The 21757-nt window shown below is 33.6% G+C and overlaps 2 protein-coding genes across 2 annotated transcripts in view; one reads left to right on the top strand and one right to left on the bottom strand.

The window, feature by feature from the left end:
* Window positions 1–394: 394 nt before the first annotated feature.
* Window positions 395–4987, top strand: LOC128558527 (uncharacterized). Its single transcript, XM_053548109.1, has 4 exons — window positions 395–680; window positions 2818–2926; window positions 3256–3388; window positions 3968–4987. Exons 1-4 carry the CDS (start codon window positions 555–557, stop codon window positions 4128–4130), a joined length of 531 nt encoding a protein of 176 aa, XP_053404084.1. The 5' UTR covers window positions 395–554; the 3' UTR covers window positions 4131–4987.
* A 1966-nt stretch (window positions 4988–6953) lies between these two features.
* Window positions 6954–21757, bottom strand: part of LOC128558230 (gamma-tubulin complex component 3-like) — a 93161-nt gene continuing 78357 nt past the window's right edge. Inside the window, exon 27 of the mRNA XM_053547108.1 lies at window positions 6954–7136. Within this exon, the coding sequence (XP_053403083.1) occupies window positions 6954–7136 (183 nt within the window). The remainder of the gene's footprint in view (window positions 7137–21757) is intronic.

Below are 21757 nucleotides of genomic sequence, written 5' to 3'. Positions count from 1 at the left end.
CAGCTATTTGGTTGAGTAAAGGCCATTTGAAGGTCAAATAAGAACGACTTTCATTTGTTTGCTGGAATTCATTTTGTGGATTGATGCAACTAAGGAATCCACATAAGTTAGCTTTCCGCGAATATGAAAGATTTTACTGTATTCATTACAAAAGCGTCCTTACCTGTTCAGTAAGATTTGAAAGGTCAGGCCTAAGGAGTCTGATGTAAGATATAAAAACTCATGTATATTATTCGCCGAATAACGTTTAGATAACTTAAAGTAGGACAAACCATTCGAAAGTATGTGTTCGCATCTTGAAGCAATGCATAATGTTTTATATATGAGTACCGGTTGCTTCATTACCATTACGTTATAAGTAATCTTATATTTGCTGACAAAAAGTATTTACGAATTTATTTATAAATATTAAGGCAGGAACAGACGGAATATTTAACTTGACAGACGAGTACGAAGTCGATTGCAGTTATCTGAATTACAATGAACTCTACGCACCGATTCTTGAGACAAATTCTTCCCAAAACGCTACTAACACGACGGAGGAGATCGCCAAGATGATTGGAATATCCGTCAGCAACGATGGTACACATTTTGGTGCGCAACAGACTGTTGTGATACTGGACACTACCTGCCAACAAACTCAGAAAAATGCCGATAACGAAACAATAGTCACTTTGAAGGTATCTTTCTACGTATATCTTTACTTTATTCTTCAGTATTCTGCCATGTATTATTGTCAAGATATTTGTTATATGTAGGTCTTCATAGGACCTAAATTGTCGACGAGTCTCGAAACACTAGACAAAATGATGTATTACCATGGGATATGCCTACGCCTATATATCTTGAGCAATGAAACGCGTCCTGTCTTGAGGAACATATGTCTTAGATGATGTGAATGTCTCTCGTTAAACCACTGAGTTCTTTCATGAATATCAAATGATATATATAATGAGTTCAACCGTTTCAGTTATTGAACAACTGGCTCATTGTTTTTAACTATGCCATGCAGCTAATTATGCTCAGCTTAACTTCCGTGTTGCGGCTGTAAAAATTCTCCCAGTACTCAGCAGTATATTTTATGGTACTTTGGGATCGTTGAATCTATGCAATTGTTGTTCTATTATATACTTTCTCTTAAGCAGATGCTAGTGGGAAGTTGGGTGTGTTGCACATTTCATTTCCTTTTATGAACATAACCAAACCGAATCAGTTATTTACTTGATTGCGTTTTTAGCTTCCAAAGGATATTTTTGATTTTGTTTCTTATACTTGCTGATCGTTTTTGTTGAATTTTTGTTAAGGCGATGTCTTTGAACTACAATGTATTCATGTTAAGCCTTTGTCTTTCTAACTGAAGCTGTAACTCTGCATATCTGTCCTTGAAGCTAAGGGATCTTATGTAATTTATAGAGGATTTAACAATTATTTCTACAACAAGCACCTGCTTAGTTATGGTTAGGGTTAGGTACTACGTAACTTTTACTGTTTTTAATAATTTTAATGAATCAGACACCTTAAAATGCTTATGCTCGCTAACAAATAATGAATAAATAATTAAGAATCACTGCGGCTTGAATAATGATCAGAGAGGAAAATTTTACTTCTTCAAAACTCTTAACACGGTCCGGTTAGCATTTCAGCATTTGTGTAATAGTCTCTTTCTATACTCTTGAAACAATTGCTGAAAGCGTGTATCGCAGCTGAAAAGTGTTTATACCAAGATTCTCATTTTGTTTTCGTATCAAAATAAACAGAATTATTAAAACACTTGTAAAAGTCAACTTTGTATCTTTATTCTTCCTTGTCTACATCTTCAACTCACATCAACTGCTTCTCTCTACCTATGCAGTTACGCGACTCACTCTTCATTATACCACGTCATAGCATATATATCCCGTTCCTTTTCATCTACATCTCCCTCGGACTCACTAGCGGAATCTATAAGGAAAATATCTACTGCATTACGAAATAATTTAATGCTTTTCAGTGTTTAAAATAAACGTGGAATCAGATGATATTTTTACAATATTGTATAAAATATGAAAGTTGCCGAAGTCATAGCCTGTTGAGATCGCTAGATAACTTACATGACTGTACGAAGGAGTCAGGAATTAAGGCAATAACCATTATGGTACCGGTATTAGGATTTACATAGAGGATTCTACATGAGTGTCTTTTCATATTGAATTTATTAAACGAGTTGAATGAAATAATAAACTGCGAGCCACTGCCGAGCAGTTTATCAATTCTATTCAACGAAGTGAATAAATTTAATGTAGGAAGACACAAGTGTCATATTCTTTTTATCACATGTAAGTTCTTCCTGTTGAAACATCATAATTTCTGCTTTCTGTACCTTATATTGACCAAGTAAGTTCGATCAACGTCTCCTATAAATAAACACATCAACGTCAAAGCTTTAATACACTAGTGTATTATCAAATTTATGTAATGGCCTTATTTTACTTCCGCGACGTCAAACATGTGATAACATGATTTAACGGACCGAAATTTAAAATCAATACTGTAAGGCCATCGAGTCCCTGATTGTTCTATTTTGTGACAACCTGGCGAACGTGACAGGTGATCTTACTCGCTATAAACTACTGACGTATTGTCCTGGTGTGGAGTAACCAATTCCAAAATATCTTCAACACTAAATAAAAATTCATGCTATGAGATCACGTTACAAATTGACTGAAATGTCAAGATATTTAATTTCAAATCCACAAAAATATCTTCTTTACATATACAATGTAGTATAAGTCATTGTCTCTTTTGAGTAGGTGTGATTATATTTTACTTACATTTCAGACAGGTTTCTGCTACATTGCGGCTACATGTTACAGTTCTGGTACCTATCTGACCGGCAGTTCTTGTGCCAAATGTGACACAGCACAGAATCTTTTCGTTTGGACAGACGGTAGGTTTGATTGTACATTAAGCATCTGTAGATTCTCACGAGACAAAAACACTTGGTAATAATATTCGACAGATATTGGCGACAAATTATACGATGAACTCCATGTGGCTTCTACTCGATAACTGGTTAATGCTATATCTAATTTTTGAAATTATGTGCGAAATCTAAAAGTGACATTTTAATCTTTCAGAAATATCCTTATTTTACAACCTTCAAGATAATTTCACAATCATCCGGTACAACTGCAGGTCAGAATAGAAACACACAGTTTCAAAATCAGTTGTAAAAATATGTTTATCTAAAACGATTGTATTTTTATGATTTCACAGGGTGTAATGAAACGGATGATACAAACAAGAATAATCTGATCATAATTATGAGTTCTGTAGGTGGGGCCATCCTTGCTATAGCTGTGGCACTAGCCGTCATTATTTATTTAAAGATCAAGGCTAAAAAGAAGAGGTATGTGTATATTTCCAGCTCGAAGTTTTGAGTCTTAATTTGGAGCTGTTTGAAGATTAAAAGTAGTTTGCGTATGTTATGATATTTTTTATTGCGTTTTAATGATTTCCTATTAGTATTTCTTCATCTACTGTCAGTTTGTTGATATCGTTATTGATTAAGGTATCAGTACTACAAAGACATCTTGAGTATTTGATACCGTTAGATACGTCGATAAAGAACAAATTACTTCGAAAATTCATACGGTCTAACAAGTTCTGTCTTGGTGAATTATTAAATTCATACAATAGAATCTTTCACACTACCCAGATATGTTCATCATATAGTAAGATAAGATATAAATACAAAAAGGATCAACAAGGTCACTTTAAGCATTTACACTTATTCGTTGAGATGTGTTATTGTTTTTAAAAGCAAAGGTATTAGAATGATCCGACGATAGCGTCATTTATAATTAGTACTACATATGAAGTATGATTGCCTTTTTATTTCAGTTCTGACGTTTATATCTTATTAATTATCAAATGTTAAAAAGAATATAGGTATTTGTACACCAGTATTATTGATATGTTTTTGTAGAACGTTAGCACCATTGGTAGAAACTTCTTTAGGACCGTCGAAAATGAGATTCTGGTTTAGAAAAGGAAGTGATGTCGCAGTTGTTGAACATCATTTGGGACGAACGAAAGGGAGGAAAATGGCAGCAGAGTATATATCTGATGGTGATGAGGAGATGGGGTGAATGAAGCATTTAGCAGTTACTTCGTCTAGATTAAAATAACATTGATGGAAAATAGGTGTGTCAAGATATCTTACCAATTAGGTCACAAATGCATCATTTGTTTATTGGACAAGGAATAAAGTCTTCCTAAAATTACATACATAAATCATATATATGATTAACCTACATACTATCAATTTATTGTTAACGTCATCCTTATTTATCTGACTGTGCTGCTAAAAATGTGGAAGAAAAATGTTTTAAAAAACTTATGTTTTTCTACTTATATTTTTGTTTTGATTATAAACTGTCTGTTCACCACAACATGAAGTTTCCTCAAGACCAAGCTGGAAAATATAGTTCTAAGACTTACTAAATAATATGCAAATATTGTTAAAGTTGGACCATTAACTAAATCGCCATTGAATTTAAGTAAGTTATTACCATAACTGCCAGACTGAGTTTAAATGGCTGCTTTGTTCATAATTTCAAACAAATCACAGATCAACTGAGCTGGTGTCTTAGAGTGTATTGTATGCTTAAGCCTAATTAATCTATTTTGCATCTACTTTTCAATTTTCATCAGTTTGTGTTGCTACAGAATAATTTTGTGTTGATAGTGCCTTAGATATGTTAAGTTTATGTTAATCATGTCTCTTCTTGAACACATACGTGTTTTAAAATGTTTATAATATATATTGTAACAATGACGTATAATGTTTTGTTTTAAGTGTACATATAACTAATATCGTAAGCACATTCGTCAAAATGACAGTACTTACATGAACATTATTACTTTTACACTGTATTTAATTTGACTTCTTACAAGCACCTATTATAGTACTATTTAAATGGTTGAATAAAAGCTTATTTTCCTATCTTCTGCATTTTTATTCGGGCCCGCCATTTTGAAGGAACCTAGCTTACGGTCGTTCTTTTGTTTATCCATATATCTTTGACATAACTTTACTACAGCTGTTTGAATTTTATTTGAACATAACGCAAGTTCATATCACAAAAATGCATTGTCAGGTGAATATTCCTTGTCAACTTGTCTCAGCTGTAAAAAGTCTCCCTGTACTTGGATTCAGTGTTGTTACATTTTCTGATCCTTTGGGATCATGGCTTTATTCAAACTTGGTACTCTATTTATGTTGTTTGTTGGAAACTGACATTTTTTTTTTAAATTTCACCCAATCAAAGTACATTGCAACTTATGTTATAGACAAGAGTCTGTCACTTTTTTAAGTCATGTTCAATTTTATGATCTTCGTTGTCATAGTCCTCTGGGTTATCCATTTAACTATATACAAGATCACAGTCATATCATTGATCATCTTTGCTATAGTTCTGCGTATAATCCATTTAACAATATACAAGATCACAGTCATATCATTGATCATCGTTGCCATAGTTCTGCGTATTATCCATTTAACAATATACAAGATCACGGTCATATCTTTGATCATCGTTGCCATAGTTCTGCGTATTATCCATTTAACAATATACAAGATCACGGTCATATCATTGATCATCGTTGCCATAGTTCTGCGTATTATCAATTTAACAATATACAAGATCACGGTCATATCTTTGATCATCGTTGCCATAGTTCTGCGTATTATCCATTTAACAATATACAAGATCACGGTCATATCATTGATCATCGTTGCCTTAGTTCTACGTATTATCCATTTGACAATATACAAGATCACAGTCATATCATTGATCATCGTTGCTATAGTTCTTCGTCTTATCCATTGAACCATATAAAAGATCACAGTCATATCATTGTTCATCGTTGCAATAGTTCTGGGTGTTATCCATTTAACCATATAGAAGATCACGGTCATATCTTTGATCATCGTTGCCATAGTTCTGCGTATTATCCATTTAACCATATACATGTAGAAGATCACAGTCATATCATTGTTCATCGTTGCCATAGTTCTGCGTATTATCCATTGAACTATATACAAGATCACAATCACATCATTGATCATCGTTGCCATAGTTCTGTGTATTATCCATTGAACTATATACAAGATCACAGTCATATTATTGATCATCGTTGCCATAGTTCTGCATATTATCCATTGAACCATATACAAGATCACAATCATATCATTGATCATTGTAGCCATAGTTCTGGGTGTTATCCATTTAACCATATAGAAGATCACGGTCATATCTTTGATCATCGTTGTTATAGTTCTGCGATTGTCTATTAAACCATTTATAAGATCACAATCATATCTTTGATCTTCGTTGCCACAGTCTTGAGGGTTAACCATTTAACCACTTATAAGTATATCACAATCATACCAGGGATCTTCGTTGCCCTAATGATGAGGTGTATCCAATTAACAACTTACAAGTTCACAATTGTATCAGATATCCCTAGCAGCTATTCATTTAACCATTTTTGTGATCATATTCATAGGATACTCGTTGCCCTTGTCTTGTGGCTTATCCATTTAAACATTTATAAGATCAGATTTAAGTACATTTAACCTTTTGTTATCAAACTATCAAGTCTTCTTAAATCTGTCCGAGTACTTCTCATGCCTCGATTTCTAATGCATCAAGGAATTTTCTCATGTTCGTGCCTCTGCTGAAAATGACTCTCGTGCTATACTTGATAAAATAATGCGTAAATGCGCTAATATAATTCAATAGTGCTAAAAGAAAAGCATTCTGTTTATTTCCCTTTCTTCTATCATTTATGGAATACGGTTTTCAAGAAAAAGAATCTGTCACTGGTAGAAGGTTCCGGATGGAATTACTTTGCCCTCGGATAACCGTTTATGCGGTAACTCGGCAGAGCTTCTCGAGGCAGATACTTCAACCTGTACCTTTAACTATTGGAATATTATGTATCTGTAAATATACTGTATATTTACAAGGAAATTCTAGCAGTTTACAAACGAGCAATGAATAATCATTCCTGAAATTACCCCTGATATATTTAAACTGTTTACTGACTGACCCATCAGTCAAAGAGTGTAAAGGTACACCTACCATATCCTGGTAAAATGTCATGAATTCGTTGTATTAGAAAGAAACAATTTTCTATACTAAGACCAGCGCTAGTCAACAAGGAACCTAAACCTCCCGGCACAACTTGAACAACACAAAACAGATCATACTAGGTAAAAGTAGAAGATTATGCAGCATTTAGCTTGCTCCTTGGCTGCATGGTTGTTTTATGTTAATATTGCAAGCGGTCTATAATTGAATTTTAAGCCTCTTATAAATAGCACATTTTATCTGACCATTCAGACCTATGTTTAGAGCCAGGGGCAATACAGAAACTACTCGCTGGAGTAACTTCCACTGTTAATGAAGAACATTTATATAAGAGAAATATGACAGAACAAACATAGGGACGGTAGTCAGTCTATGCAGCATTATGCTAATTAGAAGTTTTATGAATAAAAGGTAACTAAAGAAACTATTATCATATAGTCACGACGCGATGAGGGTACATATTTAAAGGTTTGGAGGCAAACAGATCAAACAAACTTTTATCTACACGTATGTAGCAGATATAGTATTTAAACATTAATCGAAACTTCTAACGCATCTGGGTAATATTTCTTTTCAAACAGCTTTCATATTACAAGTAGTACATTTATAAAATTCCTCAAAAATGTAGAATATAACATGTCTTTAATAACGTATTGAGATCTCAACAAAATCTAAATACGCAATGATATCATTTTATTCCTTTTACGACCACATCGTCTGCCAATATTTAAAAAAGACACAAAGTATATGTGAACGATTTTCATTTAATTAACTTGCATATATCGCTTTTTAGGGTATTCAGTGGTGGATATAGAATTATTTCTGATTTTTTTCTTAGTAAACGATATTGCAGGATAAAGAAATCAATTTGCTTTTGTCAAGATTTTCCTGAATTATAACGAAATTTGCTTGTTTGTTGATTATAGACTTTTATTCATATTTTTCAGCTTTTTAGGATTGGGTTTCGGTTGCAAAGTGAATGAAAACATGGTGAATTCCCATTATATAATAAGTAGTTTTTTTCCAATCAGATCCTAATTTATTTGCCAGATAGAAAGCTAACAGCTCTTTTATGATATAGTAGCAACCCGATTACAGCAAAAATTAATCGGTTTGGCGGTAAAAGATCAAAACGCAGTAGCCACTCTGAGGCAAACCGAGGCAGTTGCCTCGGTTATAATTTGAGGAGCCAGAAAAGTGTAAACAGTAAGCTTATCACACTGATGAAAAATTCAGTTATAAAAGTAAGAAAAAATATTAATATCATAAGGAATATGTCAGAATGTCATTTGCCTCAAGACATCATTGAGACATGGTGAGGCAGAAATCCTAGCCCGGATCCAGGGTCGGGTTCCCATTCCCCACCGCCAAGTTGGCTGAGAAGTGACCTAAAATCATATCAGTGAACAAGTGTGTGAAGTTTCAATCCATTCCTATTAGTGGGTACTGAGATACAAACTTACATACAAAACCTTAACCATAGACAGCTAAGTCGAAAAAGAGGCCTAAGTTTGTAAAAACGCAAAGTAGAGTCATGAAACCTGCGCACTGCATGTAAGATCATCACAGTGAACAAGTGTGTGGAGTTTCAATCCATTCCCACAAGTGGTTACTGAGATACCAGCTTACACACAAAAACTAAACCAAATCGTGACGCCGACGCCGACACAGATGCAGACGCGGACGCCGACGCATGGGCGTGTTCAATAGCTCTACCTATTCTTTGAATAGTCGAGCTAAAAATTGTACCCGACCATAAAATTATAATACTAAGATAAATCCCCAATTATCCTTGTTATCAATTTATTTATTTCTTAAAATATTAGTAACTGTGATAAATAGGGCAAAAAGGATGATTTTTACTGTGATATAAAACAGTCTGAGAGTGCTCCAGAACGCACTAGAGACGTCCTAGGGGAAATTAATTGCCAGGGGCCATGCCCCCGGACCCCTATATTGCCTTGGTTAAATTTGTGTCTGGCTTCGGCACTGCAAACATTATTTCTATCTATACGAATATTATGTTGTTATAATTCTAAACTCATTCGCTTATGTGGGATATGATCAAGGAATTTCCTTTAACTGGTTTTTCCAGCAAATCATTTTGTTTCCTAAGACGGTCTTTTTTTCATTGAAAATGGAATGCAGCTTAACCCGGGCAAATTGTTTTACATACATATGTAAGGAAACAGAAATGTTCAGCAAGGGATGCCAGACTTGTACACTAAATTGACACAATAACATATATTGCACAATTCAGCTTTACAGAGGGGGAGGAAGAACACGTCCCGGGTGTTTAACTCTTTAAACATAGTTTTAATTCAAATGGATGAACAATGACTTCCGAAAAAAAACAAGTTTAAACAATCTACATACTATTAGACACTGATACTATTATTATTATACCAGATTTAAATAGCGCCCCTTGATAAACACGTTCAAGGGCGCTTTACATATAGAAAAGGCAGCCAAACAGGGCGCGAAATTCATCCTCTACTAGTAGACACAGAGCGATTTGACCAGAGGGACAGAGTGAGATAAAGCTCCCATAATAGGTAGAGAGAAATCCTTTTTTAGATACAGGTCTGTCCGCCTAACTTAGCCTAGCTCTTTGCGAATACACGCAAGGTCGTCTTTCTTGAAAAGAACCAGTATATGCCTCTTAGTTGGTTTGGAGTGTCTCAAGAGCATTTCAGATATTTCCAGTGTCTGGACCGGAATTCGAACCCCGGACCTATGGATTGACAGTCAAGCGTGTTACCACTAGACCACCGGCCCACCTACACTATGTTTCTACTTGTATAGCAGTTTATACGTCAAGAATTTGATCCAGTCTTGGATGGCTTCTCATATAAAGACTATCTAGGTAATTCTTTTAAATAACTCTGTAACATAATTATGCATGCTTTCTGTTTCTACAGGAACAAAATCTTACTTGCGTGAATAATAAAACTTTTTAACTGGCTACTTGATTTTAAAAAGGTCTAAACCGCTTTATAAAGACGGATTGTAAGAAAAAAATAACGAATTAAGAATTTTCTCAACTTCTGATAAAAAATATTAGAGTCTGTCTAGAATATTTGATGGTATACACTAGAGGCATGCAAAGCATAGATGTGTTCAGCTGTTTAACCGAAAATATAAAAAATGGAAACTCTACAGGCCGCTCAACGCGACAAAATGAAAACGTTGCATGCTCGGTTTGATTGAGCCTGTTCATACACGGTAGTGGAAATGCCTGCTACACTCTACGCCCTCTGGCAATCCTCAACATTTCTACATGTTAAAAGTACCAAAAACAATTTAGAGACATGCAAAGATGTGTTCAGACGGCGGTGCACATGGAACTTTCAATGATACACTAGTGTTTAATTACATGAAAAGCGGCATATGGTGCCCAGTTAAAATAAAATGCTTTCTTTATACGAGAAAACAATGGGCGGAACTAAACAAACTGGAATCTAGAATGGGTTGCTGAGGTTACAGAGCCTACATATCACAGAAACTGCCAAAAAGACAGCATTAAAAAGCACGCATCCTATCCAGTTGGTGATTATACAATACCCCAAGCTATGAAAATAGGAGTATTGGATTGGAACCATCTACAATGTAAAAGGAAATATTTAAGCTGAAAAACTAAAAAGTACTAATAACACAACATAAAAGTATTGCTGACCGACCTGAAAAGATCGAAGTATATTAGGTCTAACTAAATGTACGGGGAGACTTTTACGGCCGCCACACGGCGCAAACAACACTGCTATGATGATGAAATAAAAAACTTCACAGGTCGCCCAATATGTCAAAAATTAAAATGTTGCAGGCTCAGTTTTATTGAGCCTGTTCATGGACGGTAGTAGAAATGCATGGTTGAACAGAAGTCAATATTACACATACAAGTACCAAAACAACAATGTAGAGACATCCGAAGATTTGTTCATACGGCGGCGCACATGGCAACTTCATTGATACACTATTTATTACGGTGACTAATGTGTAATTCTAATAAAAGCGTCGTATGATCCTCAATTAGTGCCCTAAACAAGACAGCAATGGGCAGAACTAAACAAACTGGAATATAGAATGGTGATCTGAGCTTACAGAGCCTGCCTATCACAGAAACTGCCAAAGGAAAAAAATAAGAAGCACGCGCCATATCAAAGAGTGATTATACAATACCCAAAGGCATGAAAGTAGGAGTATTAGAACCACCCAAACCGAAATGTTCAAACTGAAAAACTAAATGTTCAAACTGAAAAACTAAATGTTCAAACTGAAAAACTAAAAACAAACGAAGCCAAGACGATATTACAATAGTACAATAATGCGATATCGCTCTTTCTCTTCGTCACATCGTAATATGAGGCGATGGTACAATAGAAATATGCGAAAACGCGGAAACACTATCTGTAAGTGTGATACTGATATCGCGTCCAAGTCGTGTTTTCGTGTTTTCGCATCGTATCATTGCGCCATCGCATCGTATCCTCCGCGTTTTTGCATTGTATATCCGCACTATCACCATTGCCAATCTACTGAGCGACTCTGATAACCCCAAATGATAAACAATGTCTCATAGCAAGTTTATCAATTAATAATTCGAAGAGAACCAAACACGTGTACTCACCGAATTTCTCTAGTGATTCACTTGATGGGCTTCTGTTTTACTCGTATATCAAAATCTATATCGAAATATGTAACAATATATCCCATATATCACATGCTTTTAATGTAACAATACCAACTACAAAACAAATTTGATACATTTCGTTAAATTGTACTTCTCTTTACAGTGCATTTAACCCTTTCGCTGCCGAGCACCGATTACATTATGTACACTGTATTTGCCAATGCACTTTCCTGAAAATCACCTTAGTTATCATCATATAATGACAGAATAGTTTAGAGGCTTTATTGTTCACAGAAAGTATACAAAACCTATAATTTTAGAAAGAAAAATAAAAATAAAAAAAAATGATACAGATCAACAAATTTATTCTCAAAAATATCTTGTTTTAGTTTGAAATATGCTGACATAAATGTGAGACGGGTATACCCGTCCTGCATGTAGACAAAGAAGGGGCTACATGGGGAAGAATCACTGTAAACGGCTATAATTTTTGGAAGAATCTGCTTGGCTTGTAAATTTGTATTTAGAAAACACTGCAATATAAAGGATTTAATTTCCTTATCGAATCTTCGACGTTTAGAGGGAATATTGCAGTTGTTTTGTCTACTTTACCCTGCAGTTGAATCGCCGTCCACCATGATTTTGAAATGAAATGTGGAAATTTACCAGGTCACTTAGGTCATTATTGGCTTTTATGTGTAAAGTATTCTTAAAATAGAACAGCAAACATTGATGGAAATCATTCTTTTTATATGATTGGTTGCTCTGGGATAAATTCCCGTGACGTCGTTTGCATAGTTTATAGATTGGAATGTCGGGAAATCCCTTGACGGGTAACCCCGTCTTGTAGGCAAATAGGTTGACATAGAAGTGGGACGGGTATACCCGTCTTGTAGGCAGCGAAAGGGTAAAATATAATATAGTTAGTTAAAACTTGATCTGATAACATACATTGTTTATTTAATTGTACGTGTTCATCAGTTTCTTCATTGATCTACAATATAATGTGAACTTCTTCCGGTGTGTTTCATAGTATATTCTATTAAACTCAATTAAGTTACGATCAGTGATCAGTGCAGCCAACTTTTCTGTAGAAGATACGCAAAAGATACTGTCAGGAATATCAATTTTCGAAAACAGTTGTTCTTGGTTTTAAGGTTAGTGCACTCTACAGCGTGTATGCACACTTGGATAATTCTGTCATCTTGCTGATATTTTCAAAACTTTAATCAACGGCTAAGCCATTAGATTTATTTCAATAATTTCCCAAAAATTCAAATACTCATGAAAACAACCGATACAGTAATAAGGCCAGTCATTCGGATTAAAAATGTGCTTCCGTGGTGTAGTCGAAAGAAATCCAAAGTAAATAGATCCTTATTTTCCCATTTTTTTTTTGCGCAAATACACGTTTTCACTGCTAGAAAACATCTGCACGAATTAAGAAAGTTTTCTTGTTTATACATCCCATATGTCAAGTTTTGCAGATCGAAACCGAAAGTAGGGTATTATTGTGCGGACAAGAGCAAATATGTGCCATTCAGGGTAGCAGATCACAACTGACTGGCATTTCACTAGGACCTATTCAACCCCCTATTTTCTTTTTATTTTAAAGTTTGTTACTCTATAAAAGAACTTTCATGAAAAAAATAGGTGTATGAAAAAGTGGTGTTCTATAAATATACGTAAAGACGACTTAAAGATGTATTTTTAATATGAAACAAAGAAGGATTTGAATTACTGACCTTTAACCTTTAAAGAAAAGACTTTGGCTATATGCGTCCCCTAGCGTGTAACAAGACTTTTTCTATGATCTGACTCATTATTACCTAGTGTTTGAGCCAAGATGACGCGCATTCTAATTATGTTTCAATTTGTTGGGCTAAAATGGTGACCTATAGACTATTAGCAGTGACATTGTGATCGACTGACGAAGACGGACCACGGACAGAGTGCTACCACAATAGCTCACTATGAACACTTTGTGGTGAGATGAGCTAAAACAAAACCCATATGTGCCACTCCTAATATTGATAATATCTATATACAATTCATGACGGTTGTGCAAATACTTATATCTGTACACAAACGGACGGGCGGACGAACAGACAAAGCAAAATGTATATATAAAATACATAAGTGTTGCCATAATAGTTATATAGAGATAGTACCTAAAATTTTTAAGTATGAAACACAGTTAAAACTAACGTCAAGCGCTTATGTATAATATTTAAGAAAGAGAATAATACTTAAGTCATGATTTGATTATTTTGAAGCATGTTGTTTCAGTCTTTAACTGAAGAAGCGTATTAAAGCAAAACATGTTTTGACAAGACTGTGTTGGTTTATGAATTTAAAATATCATATTTTCAATTTAAAAAAAAAAAAAAAAAAAAAGAACAAACAAAAGACAAGAAACGCAAAGCAATAGAAGAAAATACCTCAGTAGAGCAAAAATGTCTTACTTCTGTTTGAATCCGCAATTATGCGCCATTTCTCTATTACAGTTATTGTCTCTAAACTTCAAAAGGATCTTAGTGTTAAAAAAAGCCAGGAGCCATTCATAAAAAGTATTTAAAAAGCCTAATTACATATAGTCTAAAAAAAACCAAATGTATCTATACATATTCAATTACACAATAAAACTTTGATAAATGCTTTATTTTGTTAATAATGATAGAAATTCAATGCATTTTGTTTAAAACCTTGTTTATCTAAAGCTTTACTATAAAAGTCATTCATATACTTAAAATAGGATAATAAAGCATTTGTATCATAACTTATGTTCAGACAGATAGAGATACGGTGTATTAAAACTATTAAAAAAAATTAACAAAAAGACCATTTTGTCTTAAATATTTTACTGATCCGATTTAGAAATGTACTACGATGGAATATATAAAATCAGCAAAAGTTCTAAAAGGAATAGTTCTGATTTATGCATGTTTTGTTACAGGTAATATTTAAACATCCTTATATTGTCCTTCCCATATAACTCCAGTACATTTTTAATATTTGATCCAAATCTTCTGTAGTGAGAAGTATAAAGTTTCTACATAAAACTGTATATATTGATATTGCTACTGAAATGTGTTTCTTTTCAGTATTTAAGAATTAAAATACTATTTACTTTAACCCTAATTTCATTTTAGACCCATTTTCATTGAACACATCTTTTTAACAGAAACCACAATTTTAGAAGCAGATATGGCATACTAGTATTTTATAGCTTTATATCATCTAATTTTATTATTCCATAGGTGTTCATCTCAAAAAATCAATATTCAATCGCATTTCTAGAGTATGAAAAAAAAACAAAAAAAAAACATTTCTTATTAAATTTTTGAAAATTAAACGGTTTGATTCCATATCTTAGGCAATGTTTATTTATAGCATATTCCGGTTTTCGTGCCAAATTTATTTTCTATGACATCTATTTAAATGGGCTGTGCATGCATGTTGAGATATCTAATTGCACTGTGCAATTTCAATGTCGAAAATAACTGACTGGTTAGCTTGTTTATACAATACGTTTTGTCGTCACTACTTTTCATGTACACTTGACCAATTTTCTTATGCATATATCTTGATCATTGATAAATACCTGATGTTCTGATTTTTCATATTCTTTTAAACAATTTATATGTAATTACATTTCGAAATAGAATAGTATTAAGAAATTTAAGGAAATATCCATCTTGTGAGTATTGTCAACAGACAACGATGCGTGTCGCAAAAGATAAAAAGTTGAACAAGAGTACATTTCGAAAGTAGGGGGAGTGGGGTGGAAGGGTGTTACTTTTTAGTATGGGATGTTTAGTGGTATGGTTAAGTAAGAAACATTACTGAGAAACAATACTGAGAAGCAGCATAAAGTAAAAGTAAAAATGTATCAAAGTTTAAAAAGGAACGTGTGTTAAAGGTGCCGTGTGTGGGGGGGGGGGGGGGGGGAGTTGGTTGAAGATCATGGGACGTGATATTAAGAGAAGGGGAGGTGGCGTAATACGAGGTCACAATATCAAGAAACACAAGGAATTAAAAGTGAAAGAGTGGTGAGTGGGTGGGGAAGTGTGAGTGTTGGTGGGCTGGAGAGATGAGTAATATATGGGGGTGCAAATGGAGGAATACTTAACCAATATCAAGAAAAAAAAAGATACTTGCTTTTAGTTGGATTGGGTGTGTGGGGGTGTAGGAGATAGTAGCAGACAGATCGCACAAATGTATAAACATCATTTCTATATTCCTTCTTCCATTTGTATTCAAGAAAGTCAAAGACACAGTAGTTTGAAATCTTATTTGTATAAAAAGGGTAATAAAAAAGCAAGAGTTATGGAAGCTGTTAATGATTTGATATTATTATGGCTTAGATATGTTTGAACTTTCATTTATTTGTGATTTATAGTACTAGTAACTGAGATAATAACTCGCCGACAATCGCGAAAACATTGTTGAAAAACAAAGAGAAAAAAAAATATGGCTAAGTACAAAATGGGTATAATTTCATTAGTTTAAAATATGAACGCAAGAATTGGGACCAATGTCGTCTACTTGGTGCTATTATTGTATAAAGGTGTGTGAAGTATCATTTCGTTATGATGAGTAATAACTGAGATATGAGCTAAAACTTAAAAAAGTTATCAATAAATGTTTTGCACTTTTAAACGAGATAATGCCATTTATATGGCAGCAGGCGTAGAGGTATTGACATTTCTAAAACTTTAGTCAATAATATGAGAAAAAAATAAGTTTTCTTCTTTTTTAGATTGCGGGCCCGTTCCCAATATCACTCATGGAGTTGTGCAACTTCAGGACGAAAATGACAATCTATATGGAGCACTGGCTTACGTTCTATGTGACAGAGGGTTTGAAACAAACACAACAGTTCTAACATGCCTCGACACAGGGGACTGGGAGGATTGGGAAACGTTTGCAAGTTGTGAACCTATTGGTAAATTAGCAGCCTTAATTCTAACAATTAAAAGAACAGGCATACGTTTGTCAGTTGTAAACTCAAATTAGTCTTTATGTTGACAATTACACGCTATGGTGACGTTTGTAAATCAAAAGACTGTTTAACAATGATGAGATGTAGCTTTAACTTGTATGACAGTTCTAGCTTAACTTTCGTATTCAATGATATGTCTAAAGTTCAATTTTTTAACTTATATGGTCAGATAACTTTGTGCATAGCACAACATTTTAAAATAAAATTTTACTTCTTTCAAGTATTTGTTAAATTTAATAGTTCTTTGAGGTTAAAATTGAAATTAATGATTAAGAATAACTCTAAGAATAACTTGAAAATACATGATGTTACTATGTATAAGTATATTGTAAATAACTACATATAACTAATAATAAGAATAATCTCGTATTACTGGTTAATTATTATCCTTTTAAAAGCGTAGTTTCAATTTCAAGTTTGACCCTATTCAACCGTTTCAAAAACCTCTTGAACTCAAAGTATTTCTGAATTTTGTACTCCTTAAGTTAAATCGTCGTCAGTCTGGATAATTTGTTTATACGAAACGATTTCGTTCACGAGTCACATTCAAAAAGTCCAATGAACAGTCCTTTAGTTTAACTTTTTTATGATATATGTTGCAGATTGTGGTACAGTTACAAGTAATATATCCGAAGGGGTCGTTGAACTAATAGATCCCAGTAATACCTCTTACGGAGCTCTAGCGGTAGTGCGTTGCAACCAAGGTTTTGAAGCTGTACCGCTGACTGTGAACTGTACATCAACGGGTGAATGGGAAGAAGCCTCATGTGAACCAATAGGTAATCTATTACAAGATGAAATACTAGTAACCATTTTTTGACATAACTCAGTTATGCAAAAAGTAAATCTGATTCATTTCAAAACATTAAGCTGAATGGCAAAAAATAAGGCAGAATCACTTCAAACAGCTAATGCCAAAGCGACCGCCTTTGTATTGTAAGATGTCTTAAGGCTGTAATTTAGAGTAGATGGTCAAGATAATATCAATGCATCCACTATATACATACGTTATACACAATACAAAAAAGAAACTTTCTAAATCTGTTTGATGGAAATAATTGATTACTGATTTTTCGTAGATTGTGGAGACCCACAAATTATTCAGTATGGAACAGTGACCCTAGCGGACACATCGGATACAGGTTATGGCGCAGAGGCCATGCTTCAGTGTGAATCGGGCTTTGATGCAACATTAACAGTATTTCTGTGTCAAGAAACTGGAGACTGGGAAAATGCAACATGTTATCCTAAGGGTATCATATTACCTTACTTTGTATCACAGGCTTTTAAGATATTGAACACAAAATGTAGACAGATTGAATAGCTTGCAAATATTATCTACTGCTTGTTGGTATCACCGATAATCAACTCAATTATAGTTAATGAATGTCATTAAACTAAAAATAATTTTAACATACATGAAAATGTTATTTTTCATCAACACTGATAAAATAGATAAAAAGCGACTCGTTCGAAATACACTGCTCAAAAATTTGTTTATACAAGTATTTTGTTTGTGTAAACTTGTAAACATACAATTTTTGTGAAGTAAATAATGCATCTGGTAACTTTCGTTAGAAGTTATGAATGACATGAATATGTTAAAAATGACTATTTGATATATGACTATTTTCACTATTTTTATTTTCTCTATAATTATTTCTGATATTGATCAGTATGATGAAAATAAGGACAAAATCCACTCATAGAACACAGTCAATTTGTTTAACCAAAGTGTGATTAGAAGTATAAGTTAATGCTCTGATGCAGTGTAACAGAAGCATAGAAGAGAGTCTATTGCTCGTATTATGAAACAGACGAATTTAACGTGGAAGGATATCAACTTGTATGGCTCTTTTCAGATTGTGGAGAGGTACCATATATCGGTAACGGCAATATAATTCTTGTTGACAGTAACAATTCAACATATAGAGCACAAGCATCTGTGAATTGCGATCCTGGCTACATTGCTGATAAATCTTACATTACATGTCTGTCGTCGGGAAACTGGGACAATAATGTCACTTGTACCAATAACGGTAATACATTAAATATTTGTCACATTTTCTGTTACCTATTGAATAACGCGTTTAAAGCAGGTAAATGTACTTGCGTGTGACTAAAAACTTCTTATAGATTTTGTTAATTATCCTAGCAGCAGTCTATCATTGCCATGAGGCAGTAAAATGTCTCCACGATTCCGAAAGACAAGAAAACGGATTATTAATTTGTGAAATTTTAGATGTTATAATCAGTATAAGATAATAATATTGGGGGCATGACCTTTTAAAAAGTCAGTCGTAGCTAATAATAGTCAGTAAGGCAAAGGTAACAAAGACTAGCGTCTGGGATAGCTGTATAATTATGACACATAAGTACTATGCATTTGTAGTTTTCGGCATTGTTAAGATTGAAACTGGTCAGGACATTGCTAATGGACAGCATTTAGCCTACTTCAGATGTGTGTTTAACATTGCAGACGGATTGAAATACAGAATCAAATGGTATAAAGAATACTGTTGTCAAATAGTTTTGAAAAGGTAATCTAAGTATGAATATATTTTAATGCGCATTTCGTTTATTCTAGAATAGAATGTATTTTGTTGAAATAGAATGCCCTCGCCGGCTAACCATTTGATAAACGTTAATGTTGAACATCATAAGACAAGATATCCTGTATACTTGTGTAATTGGCTATATCTTGAAACACGTGAATAAAATAAGGTATATTGTTCCAAACAATATGTAAACTAAAATAAATCATTAAAGAGGAATTTGATATGTTTTCTATGTACTATATATAGGTATGGTCATAGACAGGTTTAATCAGAAGTACATGTAAAATGTATGGCCATTTGCCGTAGTGTTGGACATACATTAAGAATTTATTTAAGGTACATCAGTGAACTGGAGGTTTATGATACAGGGATATTAAGCTCGACACAAGCTTCGACATCTGTCTTTACAGATGACATGTTTGCTGATGCTGTAAATAATCATTTACAGTCACAGTTCTTTGGCCAGGAGGTAATTATAAAATTTCCTGATTAATTCAAGACTGTACTTGTTTGTATGTCTTAGATTATACAAACGTAAATGATCTCGTACGTTAGAATTAAACATCGTTTACTAATATTTTATTATGACTTATCAAAATTAATAACTATTTTCTTAATAAGATGTCATACGTTTCGTATTACCGTTGTGATCATCGTCAAACACGTTGGACATTCAGAGGTTCCATATTTCTTTCAGCTTGGTAAACTTACAATGATTTTAACTCTGATTTGTTTCATTTGATATCAATATCATAATAGATTGTAATATATGATAAAAATTAAATAGAAGTTTTAATTATCAGTTAATTAAGATACATTTAGAAGTTTTAATTATCAGTTAATTAAGATACATTGAAAATGAATGTTGATATCTTATTGCGTTGGTAGAAATTCACGATTATAAATGAAAAAATAATGACTTAGACTTTCCTTTCAATTTTCTAAATCAAATTGTCTTTTTAATGACAGGTAACATGTTTTGCGGTGGTGTTTGATAGAGCTGGTACAACAGAACTAGCAAACGAAACAAGTGGAAGTCTAATCCCTTTTGACGTATGTTTCTTACAATAAACGAAACTATTCATTATTAACTAAAATAAATTGAATTCTAAGGCGAGTCATTTTAAAAAATGTCTGAAGTAAGTGCAACTAAACAGCGTGTTACAAAAATGCGAGTTTTTTTTTTTCGTTGGCGAGTTTTCCTGCTACCATAGAATAATCCTACTCAGACATATAAAGCGGATCTATCAAGTGAATATTACATATTGAATGGCTTATAGTTTGGCATTCAACAGAGTTCCGCATGGTAAAATAAATGTAGATTTTCCAAACCATTTTCCCATTTATTTACATGTTCCCTTTTAGTCGCACGGCTAGACATTGCAGAAATATTTTGTATTTGAACTTTTAACAGACACCGAGCAGCGAAAAAGAGAGAGCGTTATCCAATAGGATTTTAGTCGTATCATAGTTAAACACATTTTACCAGTTTCCATCACGACAATGCGTAAGAAATGTCTATCAATAAGTTCTACGTATTCCATTACATTGGTTCGAAATATATACATTTACGTTTAAACACGAATGACAAAGTCGTACAAGGCGAAAACGTAATTTGTGGATTATCATTACAGTTCCACTACCTTAACTAAATCAGTGTGGGTACTCTTTGTAAAAAAAATAACAGATCTATATGTTCTTATAAAATCACTGGGATGTCTAGTTTTCGTTTCATAGAAAAAAGCAAATTGTGTAAAAGTTTCAACTACATTGAGATTTGAAATATGTTTTACAAAGAGAAATTGAATCATTAACTGGAAACTTAATTTGCGTTCAAAAGTATTAACACTGTTTATTTAATCACAGGTATCGGCAAATTACCTTTCAATGACGAGAGGAAAAGAGGTCACATTCACCGTTTTTCTCAATGTACCTTTTGGCTGTCCAGCAGGTTCACAGGATTGCTTTCTTCGATTCGTAGTGTACAATCTGCACGATTCGTACAGGTGCTATGACTCATCCATAGCAGTTATCCACAGCGATACTTGTGGTGGGAAACTAGATGGTGCTATGCAAGGGACAATAGGACACGTAACTTCCAAAAGTACAATTACGAACATCACTATAACTACAAAGAATAACCGTTGGTATCGACTTCATCGGTATTTTCGCCTTGTTCTTAAGCTTGCAGCTGTGGGAAATTCTAAGCCATTCTGGAATACCCCGTTAGCAAGCATTAGGGTATGGAACTGACAACACTTTTCTTTTTTTATCATACTACATAAATTTTATTTAAAGAATTAAGACAAATTAGATACTGGATATGGAAAACGGGCATAAACTCCTCTTAATATATGTATACATTAACTATAAATCGGTTTAGACATCATATGCAGCGTTTGGGAATTAATATATACTTCTGATG

Source organism: Mercenaria mercenaria, chromosome 7 (assembly GCF_021730395.1).
Source record: "Mercenaria mercenaria strain notata chromosome 7, MADL_Memer_1, whole genome shotgun sequence".
Taxonomy (NCBI): domain Eukaryota; kingdom Metazoa; phylum Mollusca; class Bivalvia; order Venerida; family Veneridae; genus Mercenaria; species Mercenaria mercenaria.
The sequence above is the reverse complement of the archived record's forward strand: the minus strand, read 5'-3'. Positions and strand labels throughout refer to the sequence as shown.

What these genes read in the sequence shown, in the direction of transcription:
- LOC128558527 (XM_053548109.1), top strand. Translation starts at nt 555, where the DNA reads ATGATTGGAATATCCGTCAGCAACGATGGTACACATTTTGGTGCGCAA. An exon ending in TCTTTTCGTTTGGACAGACG is followed by an intron (nt 2,927 to 3,255) that starts GTAGGTTTGATT and finishes ATGATTTCACAG; the next exon opens with GGTGTAATGAAACGGATGAT. An exon ending in ATCAAGGCTAAAAAGAAGAG is followed by an intron (nt 3,389 to 3,967) that starts GTATGTGTATAT and finishes ATGTTTTTGTAG; the next exon opens with AACGTTAGCACCATTGGTAG.